The 20,012-nt window shown below is 44.8% G+C and overlaps 1 protein-coding gene across 4 annotated transcripts in view; it reads right to left on the bottom strand.

Annotated features, from left to right (window-relative positions):
• Positions 1-20,012, bottom strand: part of NGEF (neuronal guanine nucleotide exchange factor) — a 360,617-nt gene that overhangs the window by 227,289 nt on the left and 113,316 nt on the right. For all 4 annotated transcript variants that reach the window (XM_030216010.1, XM_030216011.1, XM_030216009.1 and 1 more), the window contains one exon: positions 10,522-10,642. In XM_030216010.1, the coding sequence (XP_030071870.1) occupies positions 10,522-10,642 (121 nt within the window). The remainder of the gene's footprint in view (positions 1-10,521; positions 10,643-20,012) is intronic.

A 20,012-nucleotide genomic window follows, 5' to 3' on the forward strand; every position in this document is an offset into this window, starting at 1 on the left:
AAAATGCAAGATACTACATTTGTAAGACCCCCCCTTCCAGTACATTTTTTTACTAGAGGACTAATAAGGATGAAAATAATTTATTTCCTTTGGGCTTATGTGGTGGGATGGCAAGGATTCATAGTAACAAGTTCCAAACAGTAAGGATGCCACACAACTCCAAACATGTAAATGAGAACAAACAAACTTTATTCCAAGCACCAAAAATTCACCAGACATGGGATCATGTTTCAGCGGACAACACCGCCTGCATCGAGGGGTCTAAAACAATTAGGGCCCTGTTTACTAAGGCATGTTAGCATTTTTAATGTGCCTGCAATTAGCGAGTGCGTTAACTGTGTAGGCACCTATAGGGATATTGTAGGTGCATACACAGCACGTGCACATGGTTAACGCGTGTTAAAAATGTTAACGTGCCTATAAAGTGGTTTAGTATCAAGGCGCTAAATATACAAAACATCAAAACGCTACAGATAAAACATATGCCAAACAACCAGACTAAAAAAATGTTAAAACAATGAGTATTATATAGTAATCATTACACTCAAGACAAAACAATATTTCCACTTGTGCTAGATATACAATAGAAAGACAAATGTACTGTATATCTAAAAAATGATAAACTACCAATCACAAAACAATGATATAATGACATTGCTATCCATAACACACATCAAGGTGACCTACCTCTGAGTAACAAAGCTCTTGTATGTGGTGTTATATGAGGAAGGTCTGCTATGATGCAGGCAAAGTAATGATAACTATATCCCTTCTTCTATAAGTAAAATGAAAGAGTTTATGTGAATGAAAAGACTACCTCTGATAAATAAAACTTAAATTTAAAAACTGCGTGGATCTGCTGTTTAAAAACAAAAAGTTACAAAAAATTGTGCCAAGTAGTGCCCATGCACAAAAGAACTAGCTACATTAAAACAGAAAATCATTATATTTTTGTTACATTTGTGTGCTGTGCTTTTCCACTCATGGTGGGCTCAATGTGGCTATGGAGGGTTAGGTGACTTGTGCAGGGTCACAGGGAGCTGCCTGTGCTTGAAGTGGGAATTGAACTCAATTCCCCAGGACCAAAGTCCACCACCCTAACCACTAGGCCACTCCTCCACTCCATTTTTTAGTTTGATTGTTGAGCATATGTTTTATCTGTAGCGTTTTGATATTTATATATTTATTGTTTTAGGCCCCCGACACAGGGGATGTTCTCTGTTGAAACATAGAACAGTGTCAGGTCAAGTTTGGTGCTTGGAATAAAGTTTGTTTGTTCCCATTTACTTGTTTGGAGTCGTATGTCATTCTCTACTCTTTAGAACTTGTTCTGATCATCCTAGAGGTTTCTTCCGGTTCTTCTTTGGCACTGAGGATTAATAATAATACAGAAACAGACTCGTTTGTGGCTGGCTTTTGTAACTGTCAACAAGCTAAAATAAAGTGATTTAAAAAGATATATATGCTTGTAGAATTAAAATTAGTATTTTAAATTACATTTGTAGCCTAAAATCTTTTGGTGGCCTCTTCACTTTGCGGCCCTTTACATGGAAAAGCTTGGAGACCATTGCCATATACTCATCAAAGTGTTATATCTTCAGTAGCCTGTATGACCTACTGGGGTTTGTGGCTTCAGTCACCATACAAGGAAGGCTCTAGTTAAGATAGCTTTTATTAAAACAGATGATTGAGATGCCTCATTGCCTCAAGAAAAGATAGAGGAATGTGAAGCATGAAAAGAATCCCTACAAGTCCTTGACCAGAAACATATTCCACACAGAGGCATAGCCACGGGGGGCCTCAGGGGCCCAGGCCCCCCCAATGTTGGCTCAGGTCCCTCTAGTGTCCGTGCGTCCACTGCCTCTCTCCTTCCATTCAGTCTTATCCCGTTTCTCTATCCCTCCCCACCCATCCCATATTACCTTGTTCCTTTCTCTCTCCCCTTCCATGTACAGATGTCAAGCTGCATAAGTTTCCTCCCTTCCTCCTCTTACAGCTCTGCTGGCCTGCACACTAACAATAACCCAACGAGGACACATGGGACCGCATGGCTCTCTGCCTGCTGCTCAGGGGCGTAGCCACGGGTGGACCTGGATGGGCCTAGGCCCACCCAGTTTGGGTTCAGGCCCACCCAGCAGCGGAGCGGAGGGAGCAGGCAGCGCTGATCCTGCATCTGCCTCCTTCTCTCTGACGGCAGCACTTCCCAGACGCTGACTACCGCCGCCACGATCGCACGATCTACCTCCTTCCTCTGTCTCACTCTCAACAGCAACGGTAGCGTCGCGATTCAAACACGCTGCCTCCTGCTTCTAACCCGGAAGCGTCTCCTCTGCAGAGGAGACGCTTCCGGGTAAGAAGCAGGAGGTAGCGTGTTTGAATCGCTACTGCTGTTGTTGAGAGTGAGACAGAGGGAGGAGGTAGATCGTGCGATCGTGGCGGCGGTAGGCAGCGTCTGGGAAGCGCTGCCGTCAGAGAGAGGGCGGGCAGGTGGAATGGAATGGGAGGGAAGGATGCATGGGGGTGAAGGAGAATCGCTGGACATGGAGGGGAGGGGAGAGAGGAGAGTCACTGGGGATGGATGGATGGAGGTGGGGGCAGGGGAGAGAGGAGAATTGCTGGCAATGGATGGATGGATGGAGGTGGGGGGCAGGGGAGAGAGGAGAATTGCTGGGGATGATGGATGGATGGATGGAGGTGGGGGGCAGGGGAGAGAGGAGAATTGCTGGGAATGGATGGATGGAGGGGACAGGGGCAAGAACAGAATTGCTGGGGATGGATGGATAAAGGCAGGGGAGAGAAGAGAATTGCTGGGTATGGATGGATAGAGGGAGGCAGGGGAGAGAAGAGAATTGCTGGGTATGGTTGGATGGAGGGGAGAGGAGAGTTTCTGGACATGGGTGGATGGAGGGGAGGGAATGCATTTTTTTGAGGGGGTAAGCAAACATGTGGACAATGGGGAGCCGGTTGATATTGTATATCTGGATTTTCAGAAGGCGTTTGACAAAGTGCCGCACGAAAGACTCCTGAAGAAATTGCAGAGTCATGGAATCGGAGGTAGGGTATTATTATGGATTAAGAACTGGTTGAAAGATAGGAAGCAGAGAGTAGGATTGCGTGGCCAGTATTCTCAGTGGAGGAGGGTAGTTAGTGGGGTCCCGCAGGGGTCTGTGCTGGGTCCGTTGCTTTTTAATGTATTTATAAATGACCTAGAGATGGGAATAACTAGTGAGGTAATTAAATTCGCCGATGACACAAAATTATTCAGGGTCGTCAAGTCGCAGGAGGAATGTGAACGATTACAGGAGGACCTTGCGAGACTGGGAGAATGGGCGTGCAAGTGGCAGATGAAGTTCAATGTTGACAAGTGCAAAGTGATGCATGTGGGTAAGAGGAACCCGAATTATAGCTACGTCTTGCAAGGTTCCGCGTTAGGAGTTACGGATCAAGAAAGGGATCTGGGTGTCGTCGTCGATGATACGCTGAAACCTTCTGCTCAGTGTGCTGCTGCGGCTAGGAAAGCGAATAGAATGTTGGGTGTTATTAGGAAGGGTATGGAGTCCAGGTGTGCGGATGTTATAATGCCGTTGTATCGCTCCATGGTGCGACCGCACCTGGAGTATTGTGTTCAGTACTGGTCTCCGTATCTCAAAAAAGATATAGTAGAATTGGAAAAGGTACAGCGAAGGGCGACGAAAATGATAGTGGGGATGGGACGACTTTCCTATGAAGAGAGGCTGAGAAGGCTAGGGCTTTTCAGCTTGGAGAAGAGACGGCTGAGGGGAGATATGATAGAAGTGTATAAAATAATGAGTGGAATGGATCGGGTGGATGTGAAGCGACTGTTCACGCTATCCAAAAATACTAGGACTAGAGGGCATGAGTTGAAGCTACAGTGTGGTAAATTTAAAACGAATCGGAGAAAATTTTTCTTCACCCAACGTGTAATTAGACTCTGGAATTCATTGCCGGAGAACGTGGTACGGGCGGTTAGCTTGACGGAGTTTAAAAAGGGGTTAGATAGATTCCTAAAGGACAAGTCCATAGACCGCTATTAAATGGACTTGGAAAAATTCCGCATTTTTAGGTATAACTTGTCTGGAATGTTTTTACGTTTGGGGAGCGTGCCAGGTGCCCTTGACCTGGATTGGCCACTGTCGGTGACAGGATGCTGGGCTAGATGGACCTTTGGTCTTTCCCAGTATGGCACTACTTATGTACTTATGGAGGGGAGGGCAGGGGGCAGAGGAGGGTTGCTGGACATGGATGGATGGATGGAGGGAAGGGCAGGAGAGAGGAGGCTGCTGGATATGGATGGAGGAGAGGGAAGGGAGAGAGAAGAAATGCTGGACATGGATGGAGGGGGGAGGGAAGAATGAGGAAGGAGATGAGATGAGGGAAAAGGAAGATTGGAGAAAATTGCACATGGATGAAGAAAATAGGCAGAAGCTGGATCCACTGGACAGTCAAGTCTGCGGAGGACCCAGAGCAAGAAATGAAGAAGAAAGGCGGAAAGTAAAGAAATAAATGGAAAGGAAGCCCTGGAAACGGAGTAAAGAGGACAGATAGCAGCAGAATCAGATACTGGGCCAGTATGATCAGAAAAACAAAGTCACCAGACAGCAAAGGTAGAAAAAAATCATTTTATTTTCATTATAATGATTGGAACATGTCCACTTTGAGAATCAGGTGCTCAACATTAAAAGTTTATATTTATTTACTTATTTATGGCATTTTATCCCACATTAAACATGAATTAGATTGGAACCTGGGATCATTTAATGTTTTTTTTCCTGGAGAGAGTAATGCATTGCCTCCCCCACCCCCCAGGCTCTCTCCCCGGCTATAGCCAGCTCTGCAATTTTGAGGGGAGGTGCACAGGTGGACGGACGGGGGGGGGGGGGGGGGGGGGGGGGGGGGTGCAGAGGTGGACCGGGGAGAGAGCCTGTTGTTAAACATTTACCAGCACACCACTGTCTAGTGCCCACCCATCCAACCTGTTGGCCCACCCAAAAATTGACTTCTGGCTACGCCACTGCTGCTGCTAGTTTCCTGTGCTGGCTCTGGAAGTTTACATGAAAGGAGGCAGGAAATGCATAGGAAACAATAGCGGGCAAGCAGAGAGCCGCAGTCCCTCACATCTTCTTTGGGTTATTTATTAGCAAGGGCCAGCAGAGCTGCAAGAGGAGGGAGGGAGGAAAATTGTGCAGCTTGACATCGGTACATGAAAGGGGAGAGAAAAGGAACCGGGCAATACGGGATGGGTGGGGAAAGACAGAGAAACAGAGAAGACTGGATGGGAGGGGGGAAAAGGAGAGAGAGAACACAGCGGTAATACTAGATGGGGGAGACAAACATGGGGCAATACTGAATAGGGGAAGAGAGAGACATGGAGGCAATGTTGGATGGGTTGGAGAGACTACTGCATGGCAGACGGGCAAAAGGAGAGAGAGAGAGAGGGAAAGAGGGGTAGGGCTGGATGGAGGGAAGAGAGAAGAAATGGTGCAGGGGTAGAGAGGCAGGGGCAGTGCTGCATGCTAGGGGGAGAGAGAAAGACAGGCAATGCTGGTTAGGGGGTAGGAAAGACAGAGGAGATGATGGAAGGCAAGGCAGGAGAGAGAGAGAGAGGCAATGTTCTATGGAGAGAGAGACAGGCAGACAAACAAAGCAATGCTGGATGTGGAAAGAGAGAGAGAGAGAGAGAGATAAGGACAATGCTGAATGATGCGGGGGGGGGGGGGGGGGGGGGGGCAGAGAGATGGGGCAATGATGTATTCCAGGTGCACAGACTGACAGACAGAGGCAGTGCTGGATGGTGGGGCAGGGGAGAGAGAGAGAGACACAGGAGATACTGGATGGCAGGGTAGGGGAGAGAGACACAAGAGATACTAGATGGCAGGGAAGGGGAGAGAAACACAGGAGAAACTGGATGGTGGGGCAGGGGAGAGAGACAGAGGATACTGGATGTTAGAGTGTCAGACTTGTGAGTTCTTGTACCAAGTAGAGCACTGCTGAGCCCGGTACTCGGACCTGGTTCTGCTTGGCGGCCGGACAACCCCGGGTTTCACCTGCGCTGACCGCCGTGTTGAGCCCCTAGGTGGGGGCGGCCTGCAGGACTTACGAGACGGAGCTGGAAGCGGGGTGGTGAACCTATCGGCCAGGCAAGCAGCAGGCAAGAGAGTGATCCAGGTACAGGCAAAGTCAATAGGCAGGCAGCAGGCAGGGCAGTAATCCAGGAACAGGCAATGCCAATAGGCAAACAACAGGCAAGAGAGTAATCCAGGCACAGGTAAAGTGAGTAGGCAGGCAGCAGGTCAAGAGACTAATCCAGGTACAGGCAAAGTCAGCAATGAGGGACAAGTAGATAAGACGCAAACTACTGAGCAAGAAACACCTACCAAAGTAGAAGCCGAAGCATGGAGTCTAGGAAGAGCTCAGCTGATAAAGTGCTGGATGGCAGGGGGAAAGAATTATTGAAAGAAGGCAGAGATACTTGATGACAGAGGTAGAAAGAGAAGATTCTGGATGGCAGGGGGAAAGAGGAAAGAATTATTGAAAGACTGGGAAAGAAGAGGAAGAAGAATGGGAGATCCAGAGCGAGGGAAAGAAATAGAAAGCTATAGGTAGACACAGTAAAAACAGGGAGATTGAAATCTGAGTTGATAGGCAAAAAAAAAGTTTTAAATGGAAAAAATCTGAAAGGAACAGATTTGGAACTGGATGTAGTGGAGTAGGTGAAGAAGACAGAGGGAGAGAGAAAAATGACAAGTGGACAGGAGACCATTGGAAAAAAGAGTTAAAAGAAGACAGGAAAGCAGTAACCAGAGACTGGGGCCAACACAATTAGAAAAATTAAATGGCCAGACAGCAAACATAGAAAAAATAATTGTATTTTTAATTTAGGATGAAGAATGTGGTAACTGTGTTAGTTCAAAGTTAATAAATAGAAATAAAAGAAAAACCGTAAAAAAGGTGACATCTTTTTACTGGACTAAATACATTGTTTGACCAGCTTTCTTAAGCCAAACCCTCCTTCCTAAGTCAAGACAAGCATACTATAACAGCAGTATACTGTTCAGACATGAAGAAGGAGATTTTGGCATAAGAAAGCTAGTCAACTAATGTATTTTGCAGTCCAAAAAAAAAGGTAGCACCTTATTTTCCTTTTTCATTTTGGGGTCTGTATACGAAGCCACGCTAGTGGCTTCCGCGCAGCTTTGCTGACACAGCCCCTTCAAAGTGAAAGGGCTGTGTCGGCACCAGCGCACAGCCAGCCGCACTAGCGGCTTAGTAAACCCTCAGCTTTTGTTAATTTATAATGTAGCAATTACAATATGGCAATTTTTGGAATTTACATCTGCTCTCTTTATATCTGCTCAGTACAGAAGGCCATGCGTCTCTCTTTCTATCTCTCTGGTGTTGCACTGTATGCAAAGTCTTGCTTCTTGCAGGTTCAGTTTAATTTTTGTTTTCATATTTCTACTTTTAGTTTGTGGCTACTTATTCTGTACTTGAGGGTCTACTTGCATAGGGGGATGGAAAACAAGCATGAGGATGTTAAAATGCCGTTATATCACTCCATGGTGCGACCGCACCTGGAGTATTGTGTTCAGTTCTGGTCGCCTCATCTCAAAAAGGATATAAGGGAATTGGAGAAGGTGCAGAGAAGGGCGACAAAAATGATAAAAGGGATGGGACAACTACCCTATGAGGAGAGGTTAAGACGGCTAGGACTCTTTAGCCTGGAGAAAAGGCAGCTGAGGGGTGATATGATAGAAATCTACAAAATAATGAGTGGGCAGATGTGAAGCGTTTGTTTACACTTTCTAACAATAATAGAACCAGGGGACACAAGATGAAATTAGAATGTGGTAGGTTTAAAACAAATCGGAGAAAGTTTTTCTTTACTCAGCGCATAGTTAGACTCTGGAACTCATTGCCAGAGAAGGTAGTGACGGCAGCTGGCCTTGCTGAGTTTAAAGGAGGTCTGGACAGATTCCTGAAGGAAAAGTCCATTGATCATTATTACATTTTGGGTTTTTGCCAGGTTCTTGGAGCCTGGATTGACCGCTGTCGGAGACAGAATGCTGGGCTTGATGGACCTTTGGTCTTTTCCCAGCGTGGCAGTATTTATGTACATATGTACTTATGTTCATGTATGAAAAAGGTCAGGTAGTCTGTTAGCATTCAATGTCTGTGTAGGATTGATCTGTACTAATCCAGATTGTTTAGTTTTACAATAGGTGTATTGATGTTCTACTGACCACTGCAATATTTACTGTGTTGAGTGTTCCTAGGTAGAGTCCTTGTTGTGTTACCTCTGTAAGTTAGCAGTGTTATGGTAATGTAGATTAGTTCTATAGGTCTTCGGCAATTTTTCTAGGTTTGGCATTACAGATACTTCACAATAAGCTTAGAACTGCAGAGTGTTTGTTTTTACTGAGATGACACCAAAATCAGAATTGTTTTGATTTCCTAAGGAAATGCTCCTTTTCTGCTTTACATAACTTATGAAAAGCCATATTGGGACAGACTGATGGTCCATCTAGCCCAGTATCCTTCCAGCAGTGGCCAATCCAGGTCACAAGTACCTGGCAGAATCCTGAGTAACAAGATTCCATGCTGCCAATCCCAGGGATAAGTAGTGGTTTTCCCCATCTCCATCTTAATAGTAGTTTATGGACTTTTCCTCCAGGAACTTGTCCAAACCTTTTTTTTTAACCCAGATACGCTAACGGCTGTTACCACATTCTCCAGCAGTGAGTTCCAGAGCTTAACTATTCGTTGAGTGAAAAAATATTTCCTTCTATTCATTTTAAAAGTATTACCATGTAACTCCATTGAATGTCCCCTAGTCTTTATACTTTTTGAAAGAATAAACAACCAGTTCACAAATACCTGTTCTCTTCCACTCAGGATTTCGCAGAACTCTATCATATTCCTCTTCAGGTGTCTCTTCTCTAAGCTGAAGAGTCCTAACCTCTTAAGCCTTTTCTCATATGAGAGTTCAGTCCCCTTAATCATTTTGGTTACCCTTCTTTGAATCTTTTCTAATTCTGCTATACCTTTTTTTAAAAATATCATTCTTAGAGGAGGGATTATGGGGGTTTATGTGGATGCAAAATATGTGTTTAAATTAACAGCATGATGGTACAGTGTGTAGTATCAGGGGTTGATATTTTTGTATATTAGATTTTCAGGCTACATAATTAAACTACAACTTCAAAGGTATTTTACCTGTTTTATTAATACAGCTTTATAAGAAATGTATATTTGCTATAAAGCAAAGTTGAAGGATAGGTACCATTGTGGTAATTATTTTGCCAGATACTGCGATGTGTGTTAAGATGTTGTCGACCAGACACAAGTCTACTATAATGGCAAAGTTTAAGTTATGGGATAAAGCTACTATATTTGAAAAATGTTAGTGTTTCAAAAGTTTCTGTAAGTGTGTATGGGGTTATTGTTGATGCAGGACAGACTGTTTACTTAGAAAGTCATTATCAAGTGTACTCTACGGCATTATTTAGTATAGCAAGAACTACTCACACCTATATGCCTAGTGTCCCCCATGTTAACTCTGGACCCCCCCCCCCCCCCAAAAAAAAATGTCAGGTCTGGCTACACCACTGATTCCACATATATACATTTCTACATTTCTTAAGGCTACCACGCCACAAAATTATTTCTGTTTTCCCAGATACCTCTGAAAAGGCAAGGGGTGCAGTGCCCTACTTGAAGATAGTAAAGATACGCTTCATGTGGGATTCATCTTCAGCTCAGCCAAATTAACACCACAGTATGGCCATGCCATTCCATCACTAGAGTTATGTGTAGTATTGGCATTAGAGCTGATATTGAGTGAGTTGGACTTTTCAAACAGATGTGATCAAGTTCTGTGGTGACAACATGGCAGTGCTAGGTTATATATACAATTGAATGAGAAAGTTCTATGTATATGTAAGTAACAGGATTGAATGCATTCAGAAACCAGCACTGACAGAACAGTAGCATTATGTCCCCAAAATCCACTATATCATGCCACAAGAGCCATTCTGTCATGCCACCTGATAGAGATAACACGGTTGACAAGATCACATTTCCTCTGTGGAGGAGTAGCCTAGTGGTTAGTGCAGTAAACTTCGATCTTGGGGAACTGAGTTCAAGTCCCACTGCAGTTCCTTGTGAATCTGGGCAAATCACTTAACCCTCCATTGTTCCTGGTACAAAATAAGTAACTGAATATATGTAAACTGCTTTGAGTGTAGTTGCAAAAACCTCACAAAGGCAGTATATCAAGTCCCATTTCCCTCTTAAAACTTGACTATACAACTTCAGCTTTAGAGAACTTTAACACAAGAGATGACCATTTATTAATTTATGTCCTTTATTAGTTGTATTTGGGTTATCTTATGGATTTCTTTTCCATAAAGAATGCTAGGAAAGTTTCTTTCCTCTTTTCTGGAAGTTTTACTATGTTATTACTCTTTTTTCCTCCGATCAAAACAGTGCCCTCCTCCTTACCTGTATATCCTCTGAAACTCAGATTTTAAGAAATCAGATTTCACTGAGATTAGAGTTCTCTCTTCAGATGGTAATGCAACATTCAGTGAGTCATTCTTGCAGTCTCCACGTTCAAATGATCCTGTAACACAGGTGGAGAGATTCAAGGGTATGATAGCTGGTAAACTAAACAAAAGGCAAGTCAATTCCATTTGGTTCCTTTGTATTATTAACTGGAGTAGTGTCTCTAGTAGTGTCCCCAGCAGTGAAATCTTTACAAGAGGCAGTACTGATTTGTTGTCAGTTCAAGCAATTGCTTTAAAAAAGAACCATGCTGAAGTCTGTATTCATGCTATGGTATATGTTTTATGTGCATTTTCACCAATGTCTTTCAAAGGAGAGGACATGCCCAGTGATATATTCCTCATCGTATATAGTACCTCAGTTTTAAGCAACATAAACTGTAGAAGGCAGGCTTAAAGTGCTTTTTATTAGAATTTGTTTTGTAACTATGTACCAGCTGAATAAAGATGGTAACTGAGGTTTTCTCTGAATCAAAAACTGTTCAGCAGTGACGTGTACATTTAAATACCTCAAAGGTATAAATAATACACAAAAGAAAGTTTTTTCCCCCCAGAGGAATAAATGTTTTGGAACAAGAGATCATGGTATAAGGCTCCCAAGGGCTATATCAGAAAACATTTCTTTATGGAAGAGGTGGTCAGTGCGTGGAATGTCCTGCTAAGGGAGGTGACAGAGACAGAAACAGTAATAGAGGATCTCTACTTGGAAAGAAGTGAAGGAAAAGCCAGGGATCATCTGGGGGTCTATGGCTAAGCACCAAGAATGAAATTAAACAGTTTGGATGGGCTTAATAGTCTCTATTTACCTTCATTTTCTATGCTTCTATGCAACCCCTCTCAGCTGTATGGGAGTCCTCAGCTAGCATTCCTGCCAGAGAGGTTGGTGCATCAGTTATTTTCAATCATGAGAGGTAGGTGCATAATTACATAACAATTGCCATACTGGACTGGACCAGATCAAAGCCAGTCTCATGTTTCTAACAATGGCCAGTCCAGGTCATAAGTATCAGTGGTAGAAGAAAATGGCTCCTCTTGTTTTCAATTTCATTTTTATAAGTCTTCCCTTGACAAAGCAATATAATGCGAAACAGGCTCCTGTCGGGATAAGACAGAGGTTCAACGGAATGCGGACAAGCGAGATCCTTGAAGTGCTGGATGTTTAAAGTCACAGCATGATTTAATGACTTCAAAGAAGCTAGACGCTTTCAACAACACAAAGATAAGTCAATTGCTTCTGTACTAGATTAAGCTCAGTACACCAGGGCTGCAGTTTGTCTGCAGCCCAGAATTTAAGCGACAGTGCACTATAAAAATACAAAAAAAATATAATGAATTGTTGCACAGACAAGTTTATACATTAAAGGACATTTACAGCAAGCAAGTTGAGTGCACTATCAGAGGCTGGGGGCAGTCTATGATTATAGAGTCACAAAAGCAGAGGCTTAAGAGAGGCATGATATAGAATGCCAATGTGACGGTATGAGACGTCCCCTTAGTAAACAGCATAAGGTGTAGTGAGTAATAGCTGCTCCTCCTGCAGTTTGTTGTGTATCCTAGAAATAAGCACTGAATTTTCCCAAGTTCATCTTGATAATGGCTTATGGACGTTTCTTTTAGGGAGATATCCAAACCTTGTTTAAACCCCGCTAAGCTAAGCTTTTACCACATTCTCTGGCAATGAATTCCGGAGTTTAATTACACATTGAGTGAAGAAATATTTTCTCCAATTTGTGAAGTACTAGATACAGGAGAAAATAATTTAAATGCAGAGTTACCTAGAGACACACCTCTAATTTTGGATTCTCTTTAAGTTTAATAAGTAAAGATTCCAAACTTAGAAGGAAAAATAGGAATGCAACCCTGACAAGTCCCTTTTTGCAGTGAAAAAACATTCCAATGTGTCTTATTGACTAAGACAGTTGGATCTGGAATCACTGTAAAAAAAACTCTGATCCAAGTTAGAAAGTGACCCATAAATCCAATATTTTCAAGGGAAGTAAACAAATGTGGCCATGACATTCAAAGACCTTCTCAGCATGGAAGTTAACTAGCACTAGAAGAACATTATTTTCTTTACATTAGTCCCTACCTATCAAGAGTTTACAGATATTGTGAGTGACAGTTAAGCCTTTAACAAACCTATTTGATGCACTGATACAAGACAATGCATTATGCCACATAGCCTAGAGGCCATAGTTCTTTCAATGATATTACATCGAAGTTGAATAATGATATTGGAAGATAGGATGCAGTATCAGCAAGATCTCTGGCTGGCTTAGAAATTACAGTTATAATAGCAGTCCTGGTTACACCTCTTCATAATGGAAGCCAATAGCAATATTAAATCTTCCCTTAAAGTTTTCTAACACTCTGCAGACATTTTAAATGATTTACTTGATTTAGGAGGGAAGTTATTAAGCTGTGTTAGGAATTTAAGCTACCTTATTTGCCCTTAACGCAACTTAAATAGCCCTAACGCACCTTGTCTTAATTTACTGCAGCAATATTTAAGTCGCCAAGGGTTTATTTATTTATTGGGATTGTTTAACTGCCTTTATGAAGAGATTCACCCAAGGTGGTTTTCCATAGTAATGAGATACAAAACATGAGATACACTGCAAGTTATGTAATGGCCCGGAAATCACAGTAAAATAAGTTGTTACCACTCAGAAACATTGGGCTGCAAAGCCATGACCCAATGCTCCCTGGCCAGAGAATGAGGGCTGTCAGAGCCTTACCCCTCCCCCCAATCACATCCTCACCCCTGATCCAAGCCCTCCACCCTCCCAAAGGGTCCCCCAACCCTAGTAGGACCTACCAAATGTATTGTGTGATGGTCCAGTGGTAATTGGGCAGAAGCAATCCCCAGTTGCTAAGGCCCTGTCTGGTGCTATATCCAGAATGGCACCCCTAGTGGTAGGTATGATTTCTGCTGCTTTGCCTCTAGTATTTTATAAAGGCATATGTGTCTTTATAAAATAGGCTAAAACTGACCTTAAAACATAGGTCACCGGTTATAATATTACTCTTCACATGTTCAATTTAACCAAGTCATAACATGATCAAAAATTTCCACAGGATCTATTTCAGCTGACTCTTGCAAAACCTGTATCTAACATCAGAATACAGTCTACAGAAAAAGCTAAAGAGTGAGCTCTAGAGATATGTGTTAACACTGATGGTCCTCCAGGCATCCATTAAACTCCACTTCCCTAGATGCCAGGGCCTAAAATACAAATCTACATACACTACTGCCTTCTTTTATGTATGCTCCAAACTCTGGAACACTCTATCAAAAAAGATAAAATTCATGAATGACTATCTATCCTTTTGAAAACACCTGAAAGCCCATTTATTCTGACAATTCCTCTCAGACAACCCAATGTAGATAAGCAGATCACTGATATACACTCCATCATCATGAAAATGGACAGAACTGAATTGAAACGGGTGATGTTTTCTTGTTTGAGCGAAGGACAGCCCCTTCTGGAGGACCGATTCTTCATCCTTTGTAAGATGATAATTTCACAGATTCACTATAGTGAATCTTCTCTTCTTCTGGTTCTGGTGCTGGAGCCTCTGTACATTTGCAGCCCCCGTCCCCTCGACCTTCTCGATCCTCTGTGTCTCTTGTTCTGTACTCTCTTGTATAGGGGCACCCCTCCACTTTTGACCCCCCCCCCCCCCATTTCCTCCTCCTCACCACTGGATGAGTCTGTAGATAATGCAAAACGAACCCTTTTTGGTTCTCGATTCCCATTCTGTGGTTCCCGTTTAGGACATTGCCAATTATAGACATACCCCCACCCCCCCCCCCCCCCCCCCCCCGAGTAGTCTTTTTGGTCTCTCTGTAATTTCTTACATTTGGACATTTTAATTTCTTTGGTGAATTTCTCCAATTTTTTTATCAAATTCTTCCTTCGCTGTTTCAAACTCTGCCATTGTTTTCAATTGTGTTAATTTCTCTTCTAAAAGAGGTTTCTCATGTGTCAGCTTTTTTTGCACTGTCTGTATCGATAATAGCATGAGGTCCAACGAGCATTGGTTCAAAATACTATTCCACTGCTCAACAAATTGTTCATCTTCGGGGAACAGTTTCGGGGCTTTGATCATTCTCAGACCCCTGAGTATTATTTCTTGTCTACAATAGTCCACCAGTGTTGCACTATGCATTTCAAACCTCACGTGATCTTTATAGTCTGCTAACAATTGTGTCCAGGTTGCATCGGACATACTATCTGCTCCTAAATGGGAAAGAGCTGGCCTTTCATCTACTGTGAACCACTTTCCGCTGTCCCAAACCTGTCCCATATTACTTCTCCCCTTTCTAATATAGCTCTCCACTGTTCTATTTTACATATGATATGGGGTCCATTGGTCCTAAATCTACCTCTATGACGTTATGCCAAGAGGAACTCAAATGTTGTTCTCCCAGCGTGTGTCTGCCATGGAATCCAAACTTCACTTATTTTATTTTAACCGGACTTCAATGCATCCACCCTTTGCACTTCACCCTTCAGGTGAGCAAGCCCTTTCATTACAAAAGAACGCCAAAGTTGGCAATGGAGCTGATCCTATTACAGGTCCTTTTTTTCTTTTTTATCCAGACCGGTAGTTCAGATACCAATGTAAAAAACTCATATACTGAGAAAAGCATTGGATATCCTACTATCAGTCTTATTGCAAATAAACACACCCTGTGAGAACAAAACACGTTATATATTGTGAATTCTAACTTTTCTCAAATATACTGACAGTGCCACCTCCATGAGGATCTTAGCACTTCTACTGCCCACCATCGGCCCCGTACTTATCTCATTACGCTGCTTTTATATATCTGCACTGTCCTTCATTGTCCTTGTTGCAGTCTTTTTAGCGTCTCCCAGCCGGCTGGTGCGTTCCTAGCAGACTCCCTGTGCTGAGTCTTCCTTCAATGGGTATGCACGCTGTTATTATTTCTTCTCATACATATCTGTTCCTTCTACAAGAACGTCTCGTTTCGTGAATTACTTCGCTGCTTCAGGAAAAAAACTTTTAGGTAATCTTGTATTCCATTCGGTTCTCTACATCAAGATGGCTGCGGAATTTAAACGAACGCCCTCCAGCGTTGTTAACCAATCATCTGTTGAAGATTACTTAAAGGTCCATCCTAATAGAACGCTTTCTATTCTATGTTCTTATTCATGCCATACGGTGTAACTGCATTATGTTGAAATATCAATCTCTGCTCTTTTTGCCATAACTGTTTTTTAATTGTTTTTTTAATAACAACATGTTTAATAATAACAGTGTGCATACCCATTGAAGGAAGACTCAGCACAGGGAGTCTGCTAGGAACGCACCAGTCGGCTGGGAGACACTAAAAAGACTGCAACAAGGACAATGAAGGACAGTGCAGAGTTATAAAAGCAGCGTAATGAGATAAGTACGAGGCCGATGGTGGGCAATAGAAGTGCTAAGATGCTCATGGAGGGTGGCGCTGTCAGAATATTTGAGAAAAGTTAGAGTTCACAATATATAACATGTTTTGTTCTCACAGGGTGTGTTTATTTGCAATAAGACTGATAGTAGGATATCCAATGCTTTTCTCAGTATATGAGTTTTTTACATTGGTATCTGAACTACCGGTCTGGATAAAAAAGAAAAAAAGGACCTGTAATAGGATCAGCTCCATTGCCAACTTTGGCGTTCTTTTGTAATGAAAGGGCTTGCTCACCTGAAGGGTGAAGTGCCAAGGGTGGATGCATTGAGGTCCGGTTAAAATAAAATAAGTGAAGTTTGGATTCCATGGCAGACACACGCTGGGAGAACAACATTTGAGTTCCTCTTGGCATAACGTCATAGAGATAGATTTAGAACCAAGGGACCGCATAAGTAAAATAAAGTAGTATACCATCCAGCTTATTTTCGAAAGAGAAAGACGCCCCTATTTCGACCCAAATCGGGAGATGGGCGTCTTTCTCCCGTGGGCGAACAAATCGGTATAATCGAAAGCCGATTTTGGTCGTCTCGCACTCTGGACTCGTTTGGGAGGAAGGCCTACCATTCTTCCATGCTCGTGACCAGAATCCAATCATACCAGCTCTACACGAGCATCCACATGCGGAACAATGTGCGGCAACTGGCGGACCTGGTTGACAAGCTCCCCCCGGAGCAGTCCAGGCCATTTCAGGAGGTGGACAGGCAGCTGAAGGCGTGCAGAAAATTTCTGTCCAGGGGTATCTATGACACCTGTGATGTGGCATCCAGAGCTGCGGCCCAAGGTGTAGTGATGCGCAGACTCTCATGGCTGCGTGCCTCTGACCTGCACAACCGCACCCAGCAGCGGCTGGCGGATGTCCCTTGCAGGGGGGATAACATTTTCGGCGAGAAGGTCGAGCAGTTGGTGGACCAACTACACCAGCGGGAAACCGCTCTCGACAAGCTCTCCCACTGGACGCCTTCAGCATCCACCTCCACAGGTGGACGTTTTTCCAGGGCCCGCAGGCTGCACCCTACGCCTACAACAAACGTAGGTACACCCAACCGGCCCGAAGGCCTCCTCAGGCACAGAGACAGTCCCAGCACGCTCGTTCCCGTCAATAGCGTGCGACTAAGCAGCCCCCCCGCGCCTCCCCAGCAAAAGCAGGGGACGAGCTTTTGACTGGATCCATGGGAACATAGCCGCCATCAAAATAACTGTGCCGGACGGCCTGCCGTTCGTGGGGAGGCTGACAGTTTTTCACCAAAGGTGGCCTCTCATGACCTCCGACCAGTGGGTTCTCCAAATAGTGCAGTGCAGATACACCCTGAATTTGGTCTCCACCCCACCAAATTGTCCACCAGGAGCTCAATCCTTCAGCTCCCATCACAAGCAGGTACTTGCAGAGGAACTCTCCGCCCTTCTCAGCGCCAATGCGTTCGAGCCCGTGCCACCCGGGCAGGAAGGACAGGGATTCTATTCCAGGTACTTCCTTGTGGAAAAGAAAACAGGGGCGATGTGCCCCATCCTAGACCTGAGAGGCCTGAACAAGTTCCTGGTGCGAGAAAAGTTCAGGATGCTTTCCTTGGGCACCCGTCTACCCATGATGCAGAAAGACAATTGGCTATGTTCCCTGGATTTAAAGGATGCTTATACTCACATCCCGATACTGCCAGCTCACAGACAGTATCTTCGATTCCGCCTGGGGACACGTCACTTTTAGTATTGTGTGCTGCCCTTTGGGCTCGCCTCTGCACCACGGGTGTTCACGAAGTGTCTCGTGGTGGTTGCGGCGTACCTACGCAAGCCGGGGGTGCACGTGTTCCCGTATCTCGACAATTGGCTGGTAAAGAGCACCTCAGAGGTGGGAGCTCTTCGGTCCATGCAGTGCACTATTCACCTACTGGAGTTGCTGGGGTTTGTAATAAATTACCCGAAGTCTCATCTCCAGCCAGTCCAATCTCTGGAATTCATAGGAGCTCTGCTGAATTCACAGACGGCTCAGGCCTATCTTCCCGAGGCGAGAGCTCAGAATCTCCTGTCCCTTGCTTCCCAGGCCAGAGTGTCCCAGCAGATCACAGCTCGGCAGATGTTGAGACTCCTGGGCCATATGGCCTCCACAGTCCATGTGACTCCCATGGCTCGTCTTCACATGAGATCAGCTCAATGGACCCTAGCTTCCCAGTGGTGCCAGGCCACCGGGAATCTAGAAGATATCATCCGCCTGCCCATCAGTTGTCGCAATTCGCTGCACTGGTGAACAATTCAGACCAATTTGACCCTGGGACGTCCATTCCAAATTCCTCAGCCCACAAAAGTGCTGATGACGGATGCATCTCACCTGGAGTGGGGAGCTCATGTCGATGGGCTCCACATCCAGGGGATGTGGTCTCCCCAGGAACATGGTCTTCAGATCAACCTCCTGGAGCTCCAAGCGGTCTGGAACGCACTGAAGGCCTTCAGGGATCGGCTGTCCTACCAAATTATTCAAATTCGGACAGACAATCAGGTTGCAATGTATTACATCAACAAGCAGGGGGGCACCGGATCTCGCCCTCTCTGTCAGGAAGCCATCAGGATGTGGCGTTGGGCAAACCAGTATGGCATGCTTCTCCAAGCCACATACCTGGCAGCCGTAAACAACAGTCTGGCCGACAGATTGAGCAGACTCATGCAACCGCACGAATGGTCGCTCAATTCCCAGGTGGTACGCAAGATCTTCCGAGTGTGGGGCACTCCTTCGGTGGACCTTTTCACCTCCCAGACCTAACACAACCTGCCTCAGCTCTGTTCCAGACTTCGGGCACACGGCAGACTGGCGTCGGACGCCTTTCTCCTCCATTGGGGGACCGGCCTCCTGTACGCTTATCCTCCCATACCTTTGGTGGGGAAGACCTTGCTGAAGCTCAAGCAAGACCGCGGCATCATGATTCTGATCGTGCCTTTTTGGCCCTGTCAGATCTGGTTCCCTCTTCTTCTGGAGTTGTCCTCCGAAGAACCGTGGAGATTGGAGTGTTTTCCGACTCTCATTTCGCAGAACGACGGAGCGCTTCTGCACCCCAACCTTCAGTCTCTGGCTCTCACGGCCTGGATGTTGAGGGCGTAGACTTTGCCTCGTTGGGTCTGTCTGAGGGAGTCTCCTGCGTCTTGCTTGCCTCTAGGAAGGATTCCACTAAAAAGAGTTACTTTTTTAAGTGGAGGAGGTTTGTCGTTTGGTGTGAGAGCAAGGCCCTAGAACCTCGTTCTTGTCCTGCACAGACCCTGCTTGAATACCTTCTACACTTATCAGAGTCGGGTCTCAAGACCAACTCAGTAAGGAATCACCTTAGTGCAATTAGCGCTTACCATCATCGTGTAGACGGTAAAGCCATCTCTGGAGAGCCTTTAGTCGTTCGATTCATGAGAGGCTTGCTTTTGTCAAAGTCCCCGGTCAAGCCTCCTGCAGTGTCATGGGATCTCAACGTCGTCCTCACCCAGCTGATGAAACCTCCTTTTGAGCCTCTGAACTCCTGCCATCTGAAGTACTTGACCTGGAAGGTCATTTTCTTGGTGGCAGTCACTTCAGCTCGTAGGGTCAGTGAGCTGAAAGCCCTGGTAGCTCATGCTCCTTATACAAAATTCCATCATAACAGAGTAGTCCTCCGCACTCACCCTAAGTTCCTGCCAAAGGTAGTGTCGGAGTTCCATCTTAACCAGTCAATCGTCTTGCCAACATTCTTTCCCAGGCCGCATACCCACCCTACTGAACGTCAGTTGCACACATTGGACTGCAAAAGAGCATTGGCCTTCTATCTGGAGTGGACACAGCCCCACAAACAGTCTGCCCAATTATTTGTTTCTTTCGATCCCAACAGGAAGGGGGTCGCTGTCGGGAAACGCACCATCTCCAATTGGCTAGCAGATTGCATTTCCTTCACTTACACCCCGGCTGGGCTGACTCTTGAGGGTCATGTCACGGCTCACAATGT

This window comes from Microcaecilia unicolor, chromosome 10, assembly GCF_901765095.1.
Source record: "Microcaecilia unicolor chromosome 10, aMicUni1.1, whole genome shotgun sequence".
In the NCBI taxonomy this organism is placed as follows: domain Eukaryota; kingdom Metazoa; phylum Chordata; class Amphibia; order Gymnophiona; family Siphonopidae; genus Microcaecilia; species Microcaecilia unicolor.